The sequence below is a fragment of the Elaeis guineensis genome, chromosome 6 (assembly GCF_000442705.2).
Source record: "Elaeis guineensis isolate ETL-2024a chromosome 6, EG11, whole genome shotgun sequence".
NCBI classification, from domain to species: Eukaryota; Viridiplantae; Streptophyta; class Magnoliopsida; order Arecales; family Arecaceae; genus Elaeis; species Elaeis guineensis.
The window spans coordinates 9,897,701-9,922,818 of record NC_025998.2 but is presented as its reverse complement, the minus strand read 5'-3'; the positions used below and the strand labels follow the sequence as shown (position 1 = coordinate 9,922,818).

The 25,118-nt window shown below is 44.6% G+C and overlaps 1 protein-coding gene and 1 pseudogene across 2 annotated transcripts; both read right to left on the bottom strand.

The window, feature by feature from the left end:
• The window catches only part of LOC140858718 (probable RNA methyltransferase At5g51130), a 5,140-nt pseudogene extending 202 nt beyond the window's left edge, over positions 1–4,938 (bottom strand).
• Positions 4,939–17,084: 12,146 nt separating this feature from the next.
• Positions 17,085–24,458, bottom strand: LOC140850822 (protein NINJA homolog 1-like). 2 transcript variants are annotated; one of them, XM_010926261.3, is made up of 3 exons: positions 24,239–24,458; positions 18,845–20,060; positions 17,085–17,868 (listed from the first exon to the last, which is right to left on the bottom strand). In XM_010926261.3, exons 2-3 carry the CDS (start codon positions 19,938–19,940, stop codon positions 17,399–17,401), a joined length of 1,566 nt encoding a protein of 521 aa, XP_010924563.2. In that variant the 5' UTR covers positions 19,941–20,060; positions 24,239–24,458; the 3' UTR covers positions 17,085–17,398. The 2 variants fall into 2 exon arrangements, with proteins under 2 accessions (XP_010924563.2, XP_073115228.1); XM_073259127.1 differs by lacking the exon at positions 24,239–24,458 and adding an exon at positions 23,845–24,187.
• Positions 24,459–25,118: the final 660 nt, after the last annotated feature.

Here is a 25,118-nt window from a genome sequence, read left to right as displayed (position 1 = left end):
ATAATCAACTTACCAAATAATAGTATCATACTTCTCTGAGCATCCATCCATCCTCTCAACAAAATTTTCTTTTTGGAAGTAACTCTTTTAAAAGATTGCCTTCTGTGAGAGAAGAGGCATCATGCCGACAGTGAAATGTTTCCCCATCTGAAGCCCGAGAGACCTTGTGCTTTGAATAATTTGAACCATCTAAAATCTGTGAATCAGATGCCTCCTTCAATCTTCATGATTTCTCTGTTCTATTCTAGATATCTTCCGTAGATTCCAAATTAGCAGCTTCAATCAAACCTAACACATCCAGAGACTATCCAATTATTTTCAAATGAGAACAATATATAAGAACTAAGGATGCAGCAAATAAGAGAAAAAACACAAATAATTTCCATAATTTTGACTTATCAACAACTAATATATAACAAATACCAGCAAAATGCACCTAAAATTATGAACTTGCAAACCTAGAAAAAGTATCAGAAAGCTAAAGCATATGGACAGCATGCGTCGACTGCTGCAATTTGTTGCCTCCATTTCAAGCTGATCTTCCAAATTAATTCATGAAGTTGAAGTTAACGGACTATAAACTGATAGTCACTAAGCAAAACCATCATCAGATTTACGAAGAAACAACACACATAGCATTAATTTGAGACCAGCTTTGCAAATGCTTCATCCTTGCTCTTGTCAAGAGGTCCACTTCAGGGCCTTTCTAGAGCTGTTTTATCATATCCTATCAAACAAAGGCCGTGGGTTCAGTAATTCAATTCACTAGCAGCCTAGCATGCAAGTAGTCACCACAATCAGGGAAAAAGATATAAACATCAGAATGCCTCAGAACAGTAACATAAGGAAAGAACATTTTCCCGCCTTCCCATCAGAAGCAACATTCTGCAAAATGGCTTTTTACAGCTGTTTCACCCATTTCCTGTCAAACTCGTTATTGATCACTACTAATAATTTGGAAACACCACAAGAAAGGTACCATGTAAAAAGAATCAAAACACCTTGGAACGGTAACAAGAAGAATAATGGGGATATCATCCCCAAGAACAATGCAATTGATAAGACCACATCTTACAAGTCCAGCTGAGAGAACCAACATTAAAAGAACAAACGAAAGTCTAGAAAAAATAAACTTCACTTTTAGACGCAAATTTGGCATTAATACATACGCCCATTTCTTTCACTATAAAAAAAGTTAAAAGCTTTAATATATCATTAGAAGTAACATATACATTACACCTTTGTAACAAAATACATAAGGGATTCATAGTATCATAATCCACTCCCTTTAAACTGCAAAAACATATTTCCAACAAATTCCTAAGGCACTGCTTATAGCCAGCAATTTTTACCCATAAACACCAAAACAGTGCTACCGAGCATTAGCAAGTCAAGCAAGTGAATTCTCCAACAGGAAAGCGACATTAGGAGTTCCCAATGGATATTATGCAATTAGTGTATACAATTTCTCATCTTGCTTAAGAGTTGGCATGAAGCAGCGCTTCTCCAAATCCATAATAACATCTAACAAACTAATGAGATATAACCATTTAAAATTTTAATTAACGTAACATTATTTAAGTCTAGCATTCATTGTTGAACATATTCAAATAATTAACAACAGACAAATAATGAACTGAATTAGATGGTTGAATCAGAGAGAAACAAAATTTTGGGTAAGGTCACCTGCATCAATATCTATTCCAAGAATGCTTCGGCAGAAGAATTCTTTGCTGCATCAAGGGAAAACAAATGTAAGAGGACAGAAGACTGAAGGATGCTGAATAATTATTTTTAAAGAGGTCTGACTTAGCTGATGCTGCACAGTTAGGAAATAGTGTCATGCCTAATTCAAAACAGGGCCATGCTTAATTCAAAAAGAAATGAGTTTAACTAACCATTATACGATGAAATAATAACGATCCATCAATACTCCTTCCCTTTGGAATAGCCACCATGTCAAATCATTTGCATAATTAATAAAAAAAACCCAATAACACTAAAAGTGAATAACAGCAGTCCATATCTTTTTATTAGTTCATGGGATCAGAGCCATCCATCAACTAGTTGGTCCACTTAAGTCATTCGCAAGCATCTTACATGGTGAGATCATGGTCATCCATCAGTTATCTGTTAGTGAACGATAAAAGGAAAGTTGTAGAGGAGCAAGAGCAAAGCATTCGTCACATACACAAACACCCAGCAAAACCCTTCCCCTTTCCTTTCCATAACCTTTCCCTCTCCACTCTCACCTTTATCACCTAGACTCTTGTCCTTCCTCACAAACATTGATGCAATTGGACTTTCAAAGGATGGCACATGTTAAAGACGGAAAAGAGGAGAGCAGAGAGAATGCTCTGCGAGGATGAAGTTGAGAATAAGGAATTGAATGCCAATAGGAAGCTCTAGGTGGAGGCTTAAGATGATGGGTTTCCCAAGGATAAAGACAAGGGATTGATGTTTAGAAATGGAGATAGCAAGAGAGAATAGAAGAAGGAAACAAGCATATGACATTGAGACTGGGTTCCATGAGAGACAAACAAAAGAAAAGGAAAAAGAAAGCAGCTTATTATGTGAACTTGTTCATCACACCTCGTATGCCCATGATCCTGCAAGGGTGGCAAGAACTGCAGGGCTTGATCCACAAGAAAGTGTCATGACAAAATCAGTGAGAGGGAATCTTACTTATCTAGTCAAAAGGCCTCAAAACAAGTCAAACTTTTATTGGAGTGAACATTCCACATTAGTATCCTGTGAAGATGTAGGAGCCTGGAAACAGGGCAGGGAAAAAAAAAAAATCTAACAATTCACCCTATAGCTTCTATAATATGTATACATAGGCAATTCTTTGCTCTTTTCTCCTTAATGCCCTTTTAGAAACCTTTCAAGACCTTGATGACGATCTCTAAGCTACCTCACGCTTCTTTCTTTTAAAACTTCTATGTTACTTTTCCATTGGCTTAAGCATTGCTTTGTGACTTTTAATGGTTAACTTGAGGCACTTGAGGAGATATTTTGAGGCTTGTCATGCATTCAGGCTGAATATGTTCAATGAAAAAAATGCTCGCATCCCCATCACATATATGATGCAAATTTGTACTGCATAAAAAGATCTTGACAAATTGCTCTTCATGTTTGCTCCTGTACAAAAGATGCCCATAAAGTGCTATACAAAAGATTACCTTCATTTCCATGGTTCAAATTACTTCCTATAACTTCTCCCCATCCTGAGCATGATTACAATCCACATGTCATGTGCAATTTAAAGCTCATTTCTATATGTCAAGAATGAAGTAACAAGAATTGGTCAAGAATTTTTAATCTTCTCCCAAGGTATAGATACTGCAAAGCATGCATGACCCAAAAAAATTTCTTTGGGTCTTTATCTACTGTTAGGTTTCTTGTATTCGTTTTGCCACAAGTTTCAACCATTTTTTCACCAGTGTTTTCCGCTCTTATCTGACCAATGCAAATACAAATCTTTCTCACAACCAAGCTGTTAAAATTTCTACTTTTACATTACTATAAGATCTCCTTTAGTTTCCCATCATTTTGTTCTGGATGATCATAAATTGGACATGACATTATTTCAGTGTTCAAGTCGACAAGAACATAAGTAACTGCAAGGAAACCTAGATGAATTAAGTTTCACCAAAAACTCCTAACAAATATGCGTGCGCGTGTGCGCACACACACACACACAGCGTTACAGTCATGATAAATAAAAGAAAAAATTAATACAAAACAAATGATGATGTCTGCAGGACACACATCCTACCTATCTCAATGGTTATCAACCCCTGGTTGCAACCGATATCGAGGCAATCCTTTCCCTCGAACCATTCCCTCCTCATAACCGCGAGTCGGGGATCTTCCTTCTGGTTCCGATCTATCTGCATTCAAATCAACACACCAATCTTTCAGCCAAGAGAAGAATGCAGACCATGTAGGACTAAAATTTCCACTCAACCTAAAAATTACAGAGAACAGATAAGTTGTCCAACTAAAAAAGAAAATCAAGTCAGTAAGACAAGCTAATCTTGCGAAATAACAGGGTACGATCGGCAACCAGGGTGAGACGAAACCAAGAAATCGAAAAGGATTCCTTGTCACATATCAATAATGTATTTACTAGAACCCGTGGAGTCGGTTTAATTTGGAAGGTGATTAGATTACAGAAGGCTTCTCGATGCAGCGAGAAATCTCGTTCGTGTTCTTCTCGGAAGTATGAGGAGGAAAGCAATCTGGAAAGACTAGGGCACAAGAAGCTCGATCTATTTGGGGTGAAACAAACGATAAATAAATAAATAAATAACTGAAATAATATCGGTTTAGATCCAAGAAAGAAAGAGAGGGGAGAAGGAGAAGTTACTCGATAGCCGTAATAGTTCTTGTAGTTGCCGTAGATGAAGACTTGCTTCCGCTTACGATCGCCGGCTTTCTTCTTTACTTCTTCTTGTGCTGCCATTCCTCTTCTTCCTTTTTCTTTTTTTCTTTTTTTTTCTTCCAGTTCTTTTCTTTTCGCCTCCTGCTTTGCTTCGCGGCGCTTGGCGCAGACACCCAAGAGGCGGCAAAACGTTAGAAGGGCGAAATTGCTCATGAAAAAAAAAGAAAGAAAGAAACCCTCGCCTGCCCTTCTCCAGATGGGACGTTCCGGGTTCGGACCCGGATCCAGATCCACTAAGAGAAAGCATCCAAGTCCAGATCAGAAGGTGAGAAAATGTTCGGATTTGGGTTTGGACCCGACAATGATAGTTTTGCATGGTGTTGGTGCCATACTGTTTAGGTCTGCTTCCGCTTCAGACCCATCTCTCTGCTTGATGATTATTTATGTTTGAATACACCACGGTATACATGATGGTGCATCTGAATCCAATAGCCTACCATGATTCCAAGTCGAAACTAAATTTTTTTTTTTTTTTTTTTTTGGTAAAGAGCGTCACTCTTGATTCATTAAATAGAAAGACACAACCATGAGTACATAGATTCTGTTCCATATGCTAAGAAACAGTAATAGTCAAAACAGAAACTAAACTTTCTTTTTCATAGAGGATTCTGAGCTTTAGACATGGTTGATGATTTATGTTTCAATGCACCACAGTATACATGACGATTTTGTTGGGATATACCGACCGATCATTCTCACGCCGACTCACCATCGGACCCACCTAACCGGCGTCCGACTCTACCAACCGATGATCGCCGACACCGATCGACCAAAGTATGTCGGTCGGGAAGACCCTTTCCATTCCTGACTGACCGAACGATAGAGTCTTCTCTGACTCCCGCGACGCGCCAGACTGACCATCGGAAGGTCCCTGGGTCTTCACCCGACATCTCGCAAGCGAATACCGACGTATGGCCGGTCGGCTCCTCCAAACGCCGTACGACTGCTGAAGGCCGCCGCCCTGACAAAGGCATGCGGCATGGCCGTCTTAGAATATTGTCCTGTCAAGGACACAGATTAATCCCAGCGATTTGACAACCCACGGCGACTCGACAGTCCGCGGTGACTCTGACAGCCTCCGATGATTTGACAACTCTCCTAATTGTCTGCGCCATTAATGACAGCACCATGCCACGCTCTACTATAAAACGGGGAAGGCAACAGTGCTGCGGAAGTTTTTTTCGAAGCCCCTGAACTCCCCCCTCTAGTTCTGTCTCTCTCGCTGAGCTCCCTGATTCTTTTCTACTGTTGCCTAGTCTCCTCTCTGACTTGACCGTTGGAGGGTCTCCGTCGGAGGCATCTCCGGTCAGTGTGGACTTCTCTTGCAGGTGCTCGTTCCCGACGATCAGGCGACAAGGGGATTGGCCGCAATAGGTTTTGGCGTGCCAGGTAGGGGCGGTCGGTCCGACCTCCACAGAGCTTGAAAAAATCTTTTTGGAATGACAAGAATCAGAGCTCAGCGATCGAGGGCCACCGGATCGGTGAGGCACTCTTTCGCTGGGAAGAGACCTCTCCTCCACCCTCCATGGCGGAGCCCAGCTCTCTGCATCCTGTGGTGATCACAGGGCGCAAATTGCGGCAATTATGCGGCAGATGACTGTGCTGACGGATGCAGTCAAGAGTCTTCAACAACAACCAACCGGTTGCCGCACTCGCCGGTGGAGCAACCGGCGGCACACCCGATGCCCTCCAGGAGCAGCCGCCGACGCCGCATCGGTCTCCGTCTCCTCCTCTGGAGCAGCTGTCACAGTACTCTCACCGAGAGGAGGAGAGGCGGCCACGGCATGATACCCATCAGTCCCGACGACCGTCTCCTTCCCAGCTGGAATGAGCGAGGAAGGAGAAGCGGCCGCGAACACCGTCTGCCTCCCTCTCGGATTCGTCGGAAGACTCCACCCCCAGGGTCTCCCAGCACCGACGGGCCGACGACTACGAACGCAGGTTCGAAGAAATCGACCGTCGGCTCGCCCAGCTTCAGGTGGACGGGCAGAAGTCTTCGAACGACGTTGACTTTCGGACCGTCCAACCTCTCTCCCGACTCATCCTTGACGAGCCGATCCCTAGTCGGTTCAAGATGCCCCATGTGGAGCCCTATGACGGCTCCACCGACCCAGTTGACCATTTGGAGAGCTACAAGACTCTCATGACGATCCAAGGGGCAACCGATACTCTTCTCTGCATCGGCTTCCCCACCATACTTCGCAAGGCCGCCAGGGCCTGATACTTCGGCCTCCGCTCAAAAAGCATCCACTCCTTCGGACAGCTCGAGCATGCTTTCGTGGCCCATTTCAGCACCAACTGGAAGCCCCCACGAACTTCGGACAGCCTTTTTCTCTCAAGCAGGGGAAAAACGAGATGCTCTGACATTTCGTGACGTGATTCAATGCGGCCACGCTCGAGATTCGGGATCTCAATGAAGACATGGCTATCTCAGCCATGAAGAGGGGGCTAAGGGGGTCCCGATTTACATACTCCTTGGACAAGACCCTCTCCCGGACATACGCCGAACTACTGGAGCGCGCGTACAAATATATGCACGCGGACGAAAGAGCTTCCGACCGGTGCCTGACTGAGGCCAAGGACCCGAAGGAGAAGTGAAGGAAAGGTTGGGCCCCTGCCGAGCCTAGCAGGCCCCCGACCGACAAACAGATCTCACCTCAGCGACAGAGTTCGAGATCGCCTCGACGGTGAAGTCCGAGGCCGATACATCCCATGTATGACTCCTACACTCCCTTCTCTGCTCCTCGTGCGCAGATTTTGATGGAGATCGAAGAGAAAGAATATTTGCGACAGCCTCCGCCTTTGAAGGCAAAGGGCCTCGACCGGCGAAAGTACTGTCGATTTTATCAGGGCCACGGCCACAATACCGAGCAGTGCATCCAGCTCAAGGATAAATTGAGGCCCTCATATGCCGGGGGTATCTCAAAAAATTCTGAAGGAAATCGCCGACCCGACCCGTCCTCGACCGACGACCCCAACCGACCGAGGAAGCAGCGAACAATCAGCCCACGATCGGGGTCATCAACATGATCTCCAAACGACTAGACCCAGGGACGACTGCTGGAGAGGAGTCGACAAAGAAGCTACGCCAAGATGATGTAATTACTTTTACAGATGATGATGCTCGGAGAATCCAAACTCTCCATGACGATGCTGTTGTTGTCTCAGCAATAATAACAAATTATGATGTAAGAAGGATCTTTGTTGATAATGAAAGTTCGATTAATGTTTTATTTTACTCGACCTTCTTCCGAATGTGACTGTCGGCTGATCGGCTCGAAAGAGTCTCCACGCCCCTGGTGGGTTTCGTCGGGGAAGCCGTCACGGTGGAAGGAGAAGTTACTCTTCCCGTGATGGTCGGAACTGAACCACGACAAAGCACCGTCCACCTAACCTTTGCAGTCGTCTGAGTACCTTCGGCCTACAATGCCATACTTGGAAGACCTGGTCTAAACGCCCTCAAAGCTATAGTCTCGACCTACCATCTGCTGGTTCGGTTTCTGACCAAAAATAGAGTCGGAGAGATGCGGGAGGATCAACAGCTCGCTCACGATGCTTCCAAATCTCTGCTCGAAGTAATGAAGCAAAGAACTCCCTGACGGCCGACAAGTTGGACCAGCAGAGAGAGGAAGAACGGGGCGAACCGACCGAACAGCTAGTTTCCGTCCCAATAGCGAGGAATCCTGAACGAGTGGTCTAGGTCGGATCCCAATTATCCGACCCTGAGCAATGGTAGCTAGTAGAGCTGCTGAAGGCTAATGCCGACGTATTCGCTTGGTCGGCAGCGGATATGTCCGGCATCCCCTCAGAGACGATGACTCACCGACTCAACATCAACCCTGAAATGAGGCCGGTGAGGTAGAAGAAGCGGTCTTTCGCTCCTGAAAGACAGAAGGCCATCGACGAGGAAGTGGACAAGCTACTCAAGGTGGGCTTCATCAGAGAAACCACGTACCCCGATTGGCACGCCAATGTTGTCATGGTGAAAAAGGCCAACGGGAGCTGGAGGATCTGCATCGACTATACCGACCTAAATCGCGCCTGCCCGAAGGACAGCTTCTCACTTCCGAAAATCGACCAGCTGGTGGACGCGACGTCCGGCCATCGACTGCTCAGCTTCATGGATGCCTTTGTCGGATATAATCAGATCCGGATGGCGCCCGAAGATGAGGAGCACACGGCCTTTGTGACCGCCAAGGACCTTTACTGCTACAGGGTAATGCCCTTTGGACTAAAAAATATCGGGGCCACCTACTAGCGACTCATCAATAAGGTCTTCAAAGATCAAATCAGGCGCAATATGGAGGTGTACGTGGACGACATGCTGGTGAAAAGTGCGCAGGCCTCAGATCATGTCCAAGACCTCGAAGAAATTTTTCGCACTCTTCGACGACATCGGATGAAGTTAAATCCGACTAAATGCGCCTTCGGGGTGACTTCGGAGAAGTTCCTCGGGTTTCTCATTTCTCAGCAAGGAATTGAGGCTAACCCTGAGAAGATAAAGGCAATCATCGACATGCGGCACCCGGACATCAAAAAGGAGGTACAGCAGCTTAACGAAAGGATCATCGTGCTTAACCGATTCATCTCTCAGTCGGCAGAGAGATGCCTCCCGTTCTTCAAGACCCTCAGACAGGTGAAGGACTTCTCTTGGTCGGATGAGTGCCGGCAGACCTTTGAGGACCTGAAAAAGTACCTGGCCTCTCCACCACTGCTTGTAAAGTCGAAAGTCAAAGAAACGCTGTACCTCTATTTGGCAACCTCCCCAGAGGCGGTTAGCTCGGTGCTCGTCCGGGAGAACGAGAAACGAATTCACCAACCCATATACTACACCAGCAAAGTGCTCCATGAAGCTGAAGCTCGATACTCAAAGACGGAGAAGATGATATTCGCCCTGATTGTGTCTGCACAACGACTCCGTCCGTATTTCCAAGCACACGCTATCATGGTCCTCACCGACCAGCCCTTGAGGGCGATATTGCGTCATCCCGATGCATCAGGACGACTGGCGAAATGGGCAATGAAGCTAAGTGAGTTCGACATTCAGTACCGACCATGACCAGCCTTGAAAGCCCAGGTCTTGGCCGACTTTATTGCGGAGTGCCCGACGACCGACCAAGGATCGAAAGGCGGGAGCCCCGGAGAAGTTGCAATCTTCAAACCTGACCCCGGGTCTACCTGGGTGTTGCACATCGACGGAGCTTCCAACGCTCGAGGGAGCGGGGCCGGGTTCCTGCTCACCAACTCAGAGGTAGTGGTTACCGAGTATGCCCTCCGGTTCGACTTTAAAGCCTCCAATAATCAAGTCGAGTATGAAGCGCTCCTCGCTGGCTTGAGAGTAGTGAAGGAGCTCGGGATCGACAGTCTCAGAGTCTTCTCCGACTCTCAGCGGATCGTGGGGCAAGTTAAAGGTGACTTTGAAGCGCGAGACCCGACCATGACAAAATATCTCTAGAAGGTGAGAGATCTCGTGACACACCTCAAGTATTTCGAGATCTCCCACATTCTCAGGTCGGAGAACGCTCGGGCCGATGCACTCTCCAAGCTTGCGACATCAGCCTACGACACCTTGGGTCGGACATTGGTGGAGAGTCTTGAGCAGCCGAGCATCGACAGGACCGAGGAGGTGCTGCAACTAGCAGCCGAACTAAGCTAGATGGATCCGATCATTCGGTATCTGACCGACGGAACCAGCCCTGAAGACCCCACGGAAGCCAAATGACTCCGATGGGTGGCCTCCCAATACATGATAATAGATGGCCGACTCTACAAAAGATCGTTCTCCCTTCCCTTGCTCAGGTGCTTGGGACCGACTGACGCGGACTACGCACTCAGAGAAGTGCATGAAGAAATCTACGAAAATCACTTGGGGGGCAAATCTTTGGCCTACAAAGTCCTATGGCAGGGTTACTAATGGCCCACCATGAGAAAAGATGCAGCTGAATTGGTCCGGAGGTGCGAACCATGTCAGAGGTACGCTAACATACAACACCGACCGGCCAACCAAATCACTCCTATTGTCGCCTCATGGCCCTTCGTCTAGTGGGAGATCGACATACTCGGTCCTTTCCCTCCGACATCTGGCCAAAGAAAGTTCATAGTCGTCGCAATCGACTACTTCACTAAGTGGATAGAAGCCGAACTTCTGGCACAGATCATCGAGCGAAAGATGGAAGACTTCGTCCAGAAGTCCATCATCTTCAGGTTCGGACTATCGCATACCATTATCACCGACAATGAACGATAATTCGACAACCGAAACTTTTGAGAGTTCTGTGCAAGATTTTATATCACGCACCGACTGACCTCGATCGGGCACCCACAGTCCAACGGCGAGGTCGAGGTGACCAACTGGACTATTCTGTATGGACTAAAAACCCGACTGAATGAAGCCAAAGGCCTCTGGGTCAAGGAATTGAATTTCGTCCTATGGGCATACCGAACGACACCCCGTGTCCCGACCGGGGAATCTCCTTTCAGTTTGGCCTATGGGACAGAGGCAATGATCCCGCTCGAGATCAGGCTACTATCGACTAGAGTCGAGCAGTACCAAGAGCCGGGCAACTCTGAGTGTCGGAGAGCTGACTTGGACCTCCTATCCGAACTTCGATGCGAGGCTCAACTCCGCATGGCTTCCTACCGACAGAGAGTGGCCCGATACTATAACACCAAGGTTAAGACGAAGCTTTTCCGGTTCGGGGACCTGGTCTTAAGAAAGGCCAAAGTTTCGAAGCCTCTAGACCAGGAAAAGTTGGCTCCAAACTGGGAAGGACCCTACAAGATAGCGGACACCTACGGGCTGAGAGCTTACCGACTGGAGACTCTAGAAGGAAGCACCATTCCCCAGACTTGGAATGCCGACAATCTAAAGTTGTACTACCAGTAAACACTGTATGCCTTTGTTCGGAATACAAACTCAACTTTAAAACTTCAGAATTTAGAATCTTAGCCCTCCAACGATGCGTCGGTGCTTGCTAGTAGTACGAACCCCGACGCCACGGCTTGGGCCCAGCATTCCATTGGAAATCTGCGACCCAATCATCGATGGCGCGTTGGACCCTTGCGACGACCGACATATCTATGTTGGTGGAAGGCCGGCGATGGCAATGAAACCTCCCTGAGTTGAAGCCACGCCCCTTCCGCAGCCAGCTCCTGAGCCAGGCGACTGGCTAACTTGCCGACTTGGCTCCGGCCAAGAAAGGCAAAATGCCAACGCGACCAACGTCGCATTCGCAACATGCCGATCAGGTCATGACCGGTCGAAGGATATTCGGCTTACTACCATTTACCACACACGCTCGATAAAGAATCGGGCAATAGATGACCGACCTGTCATCAACTAAATACGCTAGACACTATTCAACTACCGAACTCTACAAGGTGATCGGGTCAAAGAGCTACGCTCGAAGGACGGGCGACGCCCAACTCGACGAATATGTCCGACTAAGGTCTGGGCAACGGGCGCTCGACTTAAGCTCTCGACTATCGGGTCATACGACAGTCAGGAGGCCGATCTAAAGTCGGAGCTCGCTCTGCCTTTACCATGGCGTACGCTACCAACTACCCCGACTAGCTACCTGGGATCTTACCGAACATCCTAGCTAGTACGTCGGGCCTACGACTTATACGATTGAAAGCGTTTCGACGAGGCATACATGACATATCCCAAGATACATAAAGACGGAGAAAGAGTTGAAGAGATTTTGATTTCATTCAAACTTGAACTAAGTTTACAAAATTGGATCGAAGCCCGATTACAAGTATACTAAACAAAAATAAAAAGATAGAACAAGCTCCGACTACTCGCCGGAGTCGGCTTCCTCTACTGGGAGAAGTCTGGGGGCGGTCGGCGTATCCGCTCGGGCCGAGGTAGCATCGAGGGTCGGAGCCACCTACCTTCGACAGCCTGGTCTGCGTCGGCCTCCTCCACAGCAGTGAGATCTCCCGACGGCGGGTCGGCCACCTCTCCTGCGGCTTGGCCCTCTGACTCTGGGGGAACGATACTGCCGAGATCGAGCTTCGGGTACAGGCTTTGGATGGCTTCCCGAGTGTCCTCGTACCCCACTCGGTACGAAAGGAAGCCGCTTTCCAGAAGTTCTTCCCGATATTCGTCGGAACCGCGGAAGTCCTCCATGGCCCGACCTATGGCCTCTCTCACCGACTCTGCCTCCGCCCTCGCTATGTTTGCGTCGGCTTGAGCGAAGGATAAGTTTTCTTCGGCCTTGGCGAGATTCCCCAAACTTATCCGGAGCTGCTCGCGTTCGGCCTTCAGTTCTTTGACAGAGTCATCCCGCTCGTGTCGCAGCAGACGAACAGTGCGGGACTTTCGCTTGGCGTCCTCGCGAGCCGACTGCAGCTCGGTCTCCAAAGCGGTCAAAGCACCGGTAAGACGGGAGACCTCCTCGGTGAGGCAGGAGATCTCTTCTTCAAGCTGGGCCTCCCGATCGACCGACTGCTTCAGCTGGTCGACCATTATCGTCTTGTCGGCCTTGACGGCCATGGCCTTATCTTTCCAGGCTGCCCGGAGATCGTCGAATCTTCGATATCCTGCCTTCAGCTCAGACATGTTATAAATCAGCTGCAAACAACAAGATCAACCGTCAGAAAGCCGAACTTGTAGAAAACGACGACAAAAATAAAAAGTGAAGGAGAAGGGCTTACCTGGATCATGGTCGGGTAGAACGATGAAAGCATGTCGGATACCCGTTGATTCTTCATGATCTCATGATCGGCCGAAAGAATAACCGCCTGGCATAGCCTCCTGGCCAGGTCGTGGTTGGCCAAGGCCGACGCTCCTTCGGGAAACGGGGAGTCGGACGACGCACCGCGGCCAGCTGACCTCCTGTCATCTTCGGGTGCCAACGGGGCCTTTCCTCGTTCGGACACCCAGGCCCTGACATCAGAAATGGAGGGCAGGCTCGAGCCCGACTGGGTCCCTGCTGAGGGCGCAGCGACCGCCGATGCAGGTTGTTCGGGCTCGCCTGCCTCTGCCCGAACGTCTTCTGTCGGCTGAGCGGCCGACGCATTCTCGACCGTTCCCTCGGCCGCCCGTCCCTCGGACGGGGCTGCTTCCTCGGCCACCCGCTCCTCGGACGGGGCTTCAGTGGGCACTGTCGGCACCAACAGTGCGATGATCGGCTCTCGATCCGACGCCCGTTCAGAGCTGGGCTCCGCTCCCGCCATCGCCGGCTTGCTTGGCGGTGCTACTTGTGGCCTCTTGGGAGGCCGTGATGGTTCAACTCCATACGCCGGTCTCTTCCGTGCCGCATGTTGTCGAACATCGGCCTCCGTTAACCTCACCCTCGACGGCATGTCTGCAATGTCAACAGAGGGTCAGCACCAAAAAAAAAAAAGGAGAGAGGAAAAATAGACCTAGGCGAGGAATCGAGCTGAGACCGGCGTCATACAGGGCTTGTTCGATGACGAGCTCCTTCTGCTTTGGCACCGAGATATCCTTCAGACGGTGGAAGTCTTCTCGGTCCCCGGCCTCCACCCGACTGTTCTCATTTGGTTGGGTTCGAAGGTTCCCCCAGTGGGAAGGGAACCCCCAAGGAACGGAAGAAGAGACAAAGAATAACTAGTTCTTCCATCCATGAATCGACGATGGAAGACCAGTGATGAAGGAAAGACTCTTCCGAGGGTTGAAATACCATCACCCTCGGATTTTAGGGTGGGGTCGGAGAATAAAAAAAGCTCGAAAGAGGAAAATACGAAGATTGATCGACAAAAGCCGACACAACAAAGCAAAGCTGACTACCAGTCGGACTGAGTTCGGCGCCAGCTGCGCTGGACACAGCCCGTAGTAGTCCAGCACGTTCCGGACAAACTTCGAAACCGGAAAGCGAAGATCGGTCCGGAGGTCCTCGACGTAAATAGCCACCTGGCCCGCGGGTGGGTTATTAACCCGACCATCGGCTCCTGGGGCGAACAGCCAAAACTGCTCCGGGATGTAGTACTGCTCCCGGAGTCGATCGACGTTCGGCTCCGAAAGTGAAGAGACCTCCACCTCCGGGGTCGATCGAGAATCGTCGATCGAGTTCTCCGACCGACTTCCTCGTGGAGAGGTTCTGGCCATGATGCTAGAACCGAAGTCAAAGAAGGAGGAGAAGAAGGAAGAGCTTTTCAAGGAAGCAAGGAGAAAACAAAAGACAACGAAGGCTCCTAGAAAACCCTCTAAGGAAGGACACGGGGACAACTACCTGAGACAAAGGATCGCTCGGCCAGAGTCTGGACAATAGATTTGAAAAGTAGGGTTTTGGATGCAGGTGACCTTGTATATATAGTGCCCCTCGATGATCGGGATGAGAGCACGCCCAACGAAGATCTCCCAAATCGTGACATGTGGCAGCATCTGGGCCTTCCCTCGATCCGATGATTCGACGCACCTGCCCCAGATCGGGCCACATCGCCTCCATCCGCCTGAACGGATCCGGCCCAATGGCCCCCCGCTACGTGGCAGAAAAACCGTGGCGGTTCGCGTTCCCGAAGAGACGGTGGAAACGACGGTTCCTATTCCCGATAGGACGCCTGACACCGGTGGGACGTCTGGCGTCGGACCGATCAACAGTACGGTCGTCAGAGTCAGAGCTTAATGCGATGAATATTCACTCCTTTCGCCCGAAGCCACCGCCCACGCAAGGATGCTGGCCAGCACGACATCCGACTCAGGAGTGAGGGGGCAACTGTTGGGATATACGAACCGGTCCCTCTCACGCTGACTCACCATCGGGCCCGCCTAACCGGCGCCCGACTCTACCGTCCGACGACCGCCGACACCGACCGACCGAATGTATGTCAGTCGGGAAGACTCTTTCCGTTCCCGACTGGCTGAACGACAGAGTCTTCTCCGACTCCCGCGACGCGCCAGACTGACCATCGGAAGGTCCCTGGGTCTTCACCCGACATCTCACAACCGAATGCCGACGTATGGCCAGTCGGCTCCTCTAAACACTGTACGACTGTTGAAGGCCGCCGTCCTGACAAAGGCATGCGGCATAGCTGCCCTGAAACATTGTCCTGTCAAGGACACAGATTAATCCCAGCGATTTGACAACCCACGACGACTCGACAGCCTGTGGCGACTCTGACAGTCTTCGACGATTTGACAACTCCCCTAGTTGTCTGCGCCATTAATGACGGCACCATGTCGCGCTCTACTATAAAACGAGGAAGGCAATAGTGCTGCGAAAGTTCTTTTCGAAGCCCCTGAACTCCCCCCTTCTAGTTCTCTCTCTCACTGAACTCCCTGATTCTTTTCTACTGTTGTCTAGTCTCCTCTCTGACTTGACCGTCGGAGGGTCTCCGTCTGAGGCATTTTCGATCAGTGTGGACTTCTTTTGCAGATGCTCATTTTCGACGATCAGACGACGAGAAGATTGGCCATAACAGATTTGAAGTTGAAACCAATCTGTGCTGCACCCCAGACCTAAGCCACAAATCACTAGCTCAATATTGTGGTATAAAGAACCAATTTTCTTGTGAGGTTTGACAGTTTGGCTTCTTTTTGGTATCAGGGTTGAGCCACAACATCTATTATCAGCTTCGAATATAGACGTATCAGGCCTCCGTCCACAGGGACTCATGTCATGACAATTAAAACACCGCTGCCGCTTAAAGAGAAATTCTCTGTGCACCACCCACCGTACAGAAAATCTGATACAGAATGTACCATTTCACTCTTTTGAATCACATAATCATTATTTTTTTTTGATACATATTTAATATTTATAATTTTATTTTTTTATTTAAAATTTTAAATAATAAAAATATATTTTTTAAAAATTATGATCCTATCACAAAAATTATAATATTTTTCATAAAAAAAATAATATTTTTTTTATTAAAAAAATATGACATCTCTTCACTCTCCTTCACAGAATTATAATATTTTTTTACAAAAATTATGATATCTCTTCACAAAAATTATGACATCCCGTGAAAAAATTATGATATCTTATACAGAAAATTATAATTTCAACACAGAATATCATAATATTCGTACAGGATATCATAATTTTTTTCAAAAAAAATATAATAATTTTTATAAAAAATATCATAATTTTTAAAAAAATAATTTTATCATTCAAAATTTTAAACGAAAAAATAAAACTACGAAGATTAAATGCACGTTGATAAATAATAATTATGTGATCTAATAGGATAAAATAGTACGCTTCACGTTAAATTTTTTACACCACGAATATGAGCATCGTTCTCTTAGGAGGGCCATGGCACTCGAGGTGTCCTCTACAACAGATAAATGCTAAGAATTCATATTGATTGAAGGTGTTATAACGTGAGTCACATGCAACAAGAGACATCAAGGATTTCAAGGTAGATGATGGTCCAAAAAATAAAACATAAACATAAATAAAATCAAGAAGCCATTAGCATGATTTCTCAAAATTCAAAAAATTATAGGCTGCAGTACTTTATTTAACAGTTCCTAGAGAAACAGGACAGGAACTTCAACAAAAGTGTCTCTCCAAGTCTCCGTGAGTGCATTTACATGCACACATAAGCACCAAGAAATGATGGAAGATAAGAAGTCTTTCCCAGAAAATTTGTTCCCACACACCAACACAAGAAGTAGAATAGGGCATGTTGAGAAATAAATTTACACTTCAAAACTCCCAGCGAAAAATAAATTTACACTTCAAAACTCACAGTGAAACAACATCCAGATTGGCAGGTGAGGCTTATAGTGAAATGTACAAAATACATAACTAAGCAGTCAGGGAACAGATGATCCGTGTTTTATAACTATGATATTGCAACTACATGATTACATAAAGTGGATGGATTTCTCCAAATACTGAAAAGAGCAACTAGGAAACTAAAAATGGAGCAAGAAACATGAGATTAGCTTAAAAACGATACCAATTCTCTCGGTAATGTCCTGCTGCATAATTCACCATTACAGATGGATGCAGAAGATTCTGAAAAGCTTGATTAGTTCTGGGCTGAAGCTGCTGGATTGTTAGCAGGAAATGATCCTAAACCTGCATTATTGTCCTGGTTGGATGCATCTGCACTTGCATGTTGAATAAACTCTTCTGGGGTCATGTGAGACCCATGGCAAGCACAGACAATCTTAATTTGGTTTCTGTTGTATTTATACGTAACACCAGAAATGGTTTTCCCATTTGGGCCAGGTGCAGTGGTTGAAACCCATGGTAGTTCTGGATAAGAGCCACATCCTCCAAATTTCACATCTGATGCAAACATACCTGGCCTTATAGCAGATCCTCCATGGGAAAAGATCTCTGCTACAGGTTGGTTTGCTGTTTCCTTTTGCCAGAAGATTGTATTGCTTCCCTTGTCCTCCTCTTCAGCCTGAGAAGAAGAAGATGCACCAGCCTCCCCAATTTGTTTACCACTGCTTTTTCCCAAGTCTGATGATTTTCCCTCATACATAAAAGCTGATGATGAACAATGAGATGTTAGAACTGGAGTTACATTGACATGATACAGAGAAAGACATAGGCTATAATCTTACAATGCGGGATGAATAAAAGGTTTAAGTTCTGGTGGTGAGGATGGGTGATGTTGCTTTTTTTGCTGCTGCTTATTTTTTGCTCGATAAGAACGGGGAAGGGAAGATGAAGGAATGGGGGTTCAAGGTCACCAAATCAACGTATGAAAATGAATATTAGTCCAAAGATTTTTTGTGATTTAAAAAAGGCATCATGATATAAGGAGAAAAAATAGTCAACTTTGTGATTGGTCTTAGTTATTAGTTATTACACCAAATTTCAGTAACTTGGGATGCCACAATGCATACTCTTAAAGTGCAGACTGTCCTTTCCCACACCTCAATTGGCATCTGAATTCACATATGACAACATCATGCAAGAATATATGAAGACCTAACATCCTTTCCTTGTAAAAAATAATTAGATGTCTCAGGTTGCACAACATGAGATCGTACATTGCAATGTGTACACCCAAGTTTATATTTCCTAAGTCATGTGCCGTAACTTGCAAGATACTCTCATCTTCAAAAGAAAGGCAAGGCACGGAACAGGCCGTATAAGTGTGTGCTTAAAATTTTCTCAGCTACATGGATCTATAAATGCCTTCACTGTCTTAATATGTCTAGTACTCAAAACTCCCTTCCCAGGCTAAGGAACAATCACTATCAATAATTAACTTGGATATTAGTAGTTTGAAAATTCTTAGATATTATAAGGTGTGCCAATCTGAGCATTTCCAACACTCAAAAGAACTCCAGACATAGATGCAGGAGCCACACCTTTCAATTGTTAATATTCATAATAGATGCTGCATGTAAAAGAACCTCAATGCTTCTAGCATACAAATCAAAATTTAAAAAAGCAATGGCAATTAAAGTATTGCTAATTAGAAAATTATAAGAGTCAAGGAAGATGGATTGACCATGAGAGCTCTTTGCATCACCCTCTGAATGTTGTGAGGCTCCATCAGCATTATCTTTTATGGCAAATGAAGATGCATGCTGAGGCTGAGAACCAAAAGCCCAGGAAGAATTTGTCTCCAAAGTAGGAAGCTGGACTGGTGAGTAACCAAAAGCAAGCTGCAAGTTGCTAGTATTCATTGTTTGGACCACAGACCGTTCACTATTTGCAAGAGGCATCAGTTGCATGACGCATGATGAAGGAAACCTTGTTGCATTAGGCGCACTTGTAATAGTTGGTACCTTCACTGGTGCTGGATAAGGGACAGTCATGACAGTCAATGGTTGAAGAGACAACGGAACCCCATATGCAACTTTCCCAATTTCTTGATTGGAATCATTCCCCAAGAAAGATGACTGTTTCTGCCCTTGAAAGTTCACTCCACTTTGATCATTTAAAACATGTTTATCAGTCACACGTTTATCACTTTTGGAACTGTCCTCATGCTGTGAAACCAACCAAGAGTTTGAGCCTTCTGCTTCTGACTCTGCAACATCCTCATTTTCACCAGAGGAACCATCTTCCATAGTAACTGAAACATGTGGTTTTTTCAATAAATTAACACCAGTAAGGCCCTTACCATGCACATCACCATGGTCAACTGCCCTTTCATGCTTCTTTTGAAGATTTATCTCCTCAAATGACAATTTACGTTTGCTGCTGCCAGATTTCTCTTCCTCAGCATCAGTTGTTTTGTTGTTTGGAATCCACCGCTCTTGATACCTGGTGAACTGTGCCTGACTGCTATGCACATCATTAGAACCATCTGCCAGAGGGGCAGCATGCTTCCCAAGATCTGTCCAGAACTTCTCATGTGGTAGTGAAACTGGATCAACCTTTTGTTTCCCATTATGGTCTTGGTGGTCTTGGTTCTCAACACTCGTTTGAAAGAAGTTCTTGAATGAGACATCAGAAGCAGTTACATTGCCACCCGACAATTTGGTACTACTACCATTATCTACTTTGGTATCCGATGGAACATCTCTGCTTTTAGATTTCCCTGATGATCCTCCACAAGAAAGGCCCAAGCTTAGCTCAAGCCCATTTTCGTCTTCCATATTTGCAGTAGAACTATATGGTTAGCAGCAAACTTCCTTTTCTGCTTTTCTAGGCCAAGAAATTCTCACAGCATCTGTTATCCGTAGAATAGTTTACATCTTTTAGAATCTAAAAGATCCCTGTAAAGGGGAACAGCAACATCAATAAGGCAAAATATACGAAATCAGAATGGCAAATTCTCAAGTGAAGAAACAAAATAGAAAGCAAAAAGGACAAACATTTGATGATACAAAAGTTGCAGCCTGAAAGAAAAATGATGATTCATCTGGCAATTTTTCATGGTAAACAATAATCACCTAAATGTAAGGGTGCAGAGATTGCACTCGAGTCAAATTTCTCTATGGTGAGGAAAAGGCATGCACAACAAGGAAAATGATGCATGCATTAATAGATGAACCATATTTCTAGTGTAATTTTGACCTCAGTGCCAACCAGTGCAGTTGCCAAAGTCATTGGGCTGTGGTACACAATGACCTGCCTACACCCAGGTGGCTGGGTAAGGAGTAAGCCCCTCCCTTTTCTCAAAAAAGGGAAAAAAAAAATATTGAGCAAATTCTGTCGTAAAGTATTACTGATAACTCAGCACATATTGCACACTAAGAATATTAATATTTAAAAATAGTCAAAGTTACAAAATATTTTAATATACCATAACTACATCTTGAACTCAAAATGTTAATTAGTAAATTGGAAAAATAAGATGATAAACAAATGACAATTAATGATGTTGAAGATACGGAATAAAATGCTAACCAATGCTAAACCAATAAACAGTTGAAACTGCCCTAAAAAATTATAAATAGTTAAATATAATAGAAACTCTAAATAGTAAATCAAATTTAGATACAAGGTAACAATTAAAAAGGAAAATGTAAAAATTAATAAAAGTATGAGAATAAGAATTGTCTTAACATAAAAAATAACAGTGAAATATAAGTTTAAGAATAATTTGTGAATAGTTATATTTTCCTTGACTTTTTCAACTTAGAAAAATCTTTTGAAAATGTTACAATAGTGCTTATCAAATTTAACTAAAACAAAAACAAAAAAAATCCAACAGGAACATATATGAATAGAAGAGTAAATGTAGGGAAATTTATTGGCAGATGCACTTAAAAAAGCAAGAGTATTAAAAACCCAAAAATACTTCTACAAGGAAAAGCAAATAAACAATAAGCTAAACTCTAATACGTTAATTTAGCAAAATATTCTTAAAATGTTTGTCAAGTTTTATGTTAACTTATCTGTGTTCCTGTCTTTCCCAACCAAAATTTCAACAAAAGTTCCAAAAGCCACAAAAGATTTTTGTAAATAAAAAATATCAGACATATGATTGGAAGTTGGATCATTCATCATGAGTAAGAATTGGAAGGACCAGTTTAGCATGAAACCGAATGTGGCCAAATGGAAGATGATGGAGTTTGAGAGGAAATCAATGGCACCTCATGAATTGCACCACCCCATTAATCACAGTTGCACGATGCCATGATCAGCTGCCAAATTTGCTCTACATCTTACGGCACAAATTTGCATCCCAATGTGATCATGAACTAAATTATTTCCAAATTGAAAAGATTTATGCATCAGTAAAATGGAAAGTTTTTATAAGGTGAGAAAGCTATCTCATCTCATAGAGTACCTGATAGGCATGCAAGCTTTAATATACGGGAATTGATTGTAGTGTTCTTCTTAGCTTGATTGATAAGGAGAGAATGGATTTCAGGATTAAAAAGGAGAAGTATTGGAGCTCCACTCAGTCACGTCATCATTTTCTTGTGCCGACATGACATGAGGATGTGGGTGCAGCTAACAAGAATTCGATGATTTTCAAGGGGATGATCAAATCACAAGTTACTATACCACCTCATTACCACTACAGCAAAAGGAAATGACAGGATGATGAAGTGGAGAAAGGGTGGTAGTGCTTCAGACTTGGATTTGTTTCAAGTTATGTTAAGGATAATAGAACAGTCAACCTTGATCCACACCTAGCATGACCAGTTAATAAGCCAGGACTTTTCCACCTATGCAAGCCCACAGGCTAAACCACATAATTTGACCTCACCTGACTAACCTATAATAATTTATCTATCCCAGTTGGCCCAACCATCTTGACCCAACTTGTATAACTTTTTTCTGTGACTCCTTCTCTCTTACCTCATTCTGTAACTCCTTATTTTTTCCTCTTTTCTTGTAACTACTTTATATCCTTATAAAAGGTAGGTGGCTGCTTTTCCAGCCTGCTTTATCATCATCATTAAAAAAAAAAAAAAAAAAAAAATCTAAGGATAGGAAATGAAGTGAGAAGAAGAAACAGGGAAATCTGTACAAAACCTGTGGAACTCGAGTGATTCCCATGCGGACACACCTTATTCTTTCTTATAGCTAAATCTTATTATGAAATTAGTTGTTGTTTCAGGTTATGCAATTAGAACCATTATTCATGAGCATGGTTACATGGTAAAATTAATCCAAAATTTGTGAACATGAGGTAAATTAGGACTCAACTCTATGGTAAATTAAACAATTAGTATTGAAAGGGATTGGTTACCTTTAGCCTAACTTGATCCAAGCTAATCAGCGGAGTAAAATTCTACTCTAATATGACTGAAAGCCTAATTCAAACTTCGACTCGAACCCAAGCCATTTAAAATCCAAGTCAAAAGATTCAACCTTAACCCAACCTAAAGTGAAAAATCCCTAACTCAAATCCACACCCAAACAAAGTGTGGTCAAGTCAAATTTCTGGGTTAGGTCAATTTTTGTCACTGCTTAGGCAAAGGCACATAGTTTTTTTTCCCTTTAAATGGGAGAGGGCCTCAATCACATGGGAAGCAAAAGAGATGTTGAAGGAAGTCATAGAATGAGCGAATTTTGGAAACATGTGGGACAATGATGGATTTGGAACAAATCAAGCTAAGCTTTTGAGATAGAATGGTAGAAAGAAGTAAGGCTTGGGAGGTACATACTTATTTGGGTTCTTTAGAGCAAATCTAAGATGGGGAAAAAGGAAAGAGAGAAACATGTGGCGTTGCATAAGTCAGACGAGAAGCATCTATTCATTGGGAGATCTGTTAGCGATGTAGGCAGACCTATATATATGTGTGTGACAAAAGAATTGTTACTACAAAGGTTTTCGATCAAAGCTAATGGAAGTCTGAAAGAAAGCTTCACAGATAGAATATTTTCAAAAATTCGAACCTTCTATTCTCTATTATGGTTTTACAAGAATATAAAAAAAGAAAAGGAAAGGAAAGAGGTGCTCTAAACCCTCTAGAAGAAACAGAATGTCAAAGGCCTTCTCTTCTAGCTGTGGATCCTTTTGATACATACTAGGTGTTGGACACAACAGTCCCAAAACTGCTGCACAAATACAAAATACATCTAAAAAGTAGATGTGCTGGGTGGCCAAGAGATCGAGGTATAAAAGAGATGAAATTTAATGAGATATATAACTAAATAATTTACAACCATCAATAAGAGAATTAGAAATTTGAAAACATTCTTTACAGACATTTGGATGCTGTCGCAAAGATGGTAGACATAGGCTTGCTGTCAATTCCAAACAAAGTCGTTTGCAAATTCAAATGTTATGGTCCAGCGACAAGCTACACAAAATCATTTCTAAACTCTCAACAGGAAGAAAAAGAAATCAATGGGAAAAAAATGCCCGAAATCTGAATACCGCTGCCAATTATTGATAGCGAATAATATACGCCCTATGAACTCTTACATCATCAGCAATTAAACAAATAAATACATGAACTTATAAAGAGAAAAGGTTCCTTTATCCCCAATAAGCTTCAATAAGAACCAGATATGATTAAACTAATGAGAAATTTCAAATAAAAAACATAACGAGAAGAACAAAAAAAAACACAAAAACCAAAGAGAAGCAATTACCAATAGATCTAACAACCACCGGATCAAGCTTCAAATCAATCAATCCAATAATTTCAGACATCAGATGTTAAGGTTGGCTTCGTGGATCCTACTTCATCATCGATTTCTATACCAGCCAAGACCTTCGAGGGGAAAGAAACATTTAAAAAAAAAAACAAAGAAAGAAATCCCTTCTCCCTGTTTCATCACCACCAAGATCTCCCGGACCTCCTCTTTTCAGACCCCTCAACCTAATTTGCACCGCCCCCAAAACCCCAGAGACGAATCTACTCGCTCGTTAACGGTTAGAATCAATCGACGTCCAACCAGCGATTTTCCCAGCATATAAACGACAATCCAAAAAAAAAAACACAAATTTTTCATCGAAAACCAATAGAAATACATCTCCTCTCACCTGAAGCAACGCCGAGCTGGACACCATAAAAGCTTTAATTTTTCCTTCCTCTCTCATATTTCAAGAAAAGAAGCGAGCAACGTGGCGAGGGAGCAACCAAAGCGGCGTAGGTTAAATTGGCCATGGAGGCACACCAGCTTCCCAGCGTAAATAAACTATAAAAACGAGACCTTTCTTATAATTTTTTCCAAGCTTTTTCCCACCATATTCGATGCCTCTGTAGATCCTTTTTCGTGCTTTGACTCCGTGGCATGTGGTCACTGTGCGACTTTGTCGTTTTCCACGGTCTATATACGGCCTCCGTATCCGTATTGCATGCACCACCGGAAATGCCAGGGTGAATAACACGCCACGCGACCCCTTGTATGTCACCGATTCCGGATTGCGCGCTCTCCACCGTGCATATGCTCCAGGATTTACCATGGTTCACTTGCACCTGGTGCATGCCATAATTTCTCCCATGTATGGCCCTAATGGAATGTGGACCTTTAAAGTAAATTATAGTATACAATAAAGTAAAAGCCCACGGCCGGATCCCCAGTCCAGGGTTCGGATACGGCCGCTTCCCCTCCGCCGCCGGCGATCAATCGCCGGAGCGGCAGGAGGCGTGGCGCCGCGGGTGATTGGGTGGGAGAGAGCTTACGCTTACGCTAATTACGGGACTCATTCTCGCTGCTTCCACCAAAACCTCAGACGGCGACAACTACTCCCAGATCAGAAACCACCTAACCTGATCCCAGAAGAAAGAAAGTGGAAAATGCGGAGGTTGGAAGAGAGGAGGGATGAGAAATGGGGGAGGCCGGGGAATTCAGATGAGAGAGAGAGAGAGAGCGAGCGAGGCATTAACAACTAGATCCATAAATGGAATCTTTTACCAGTG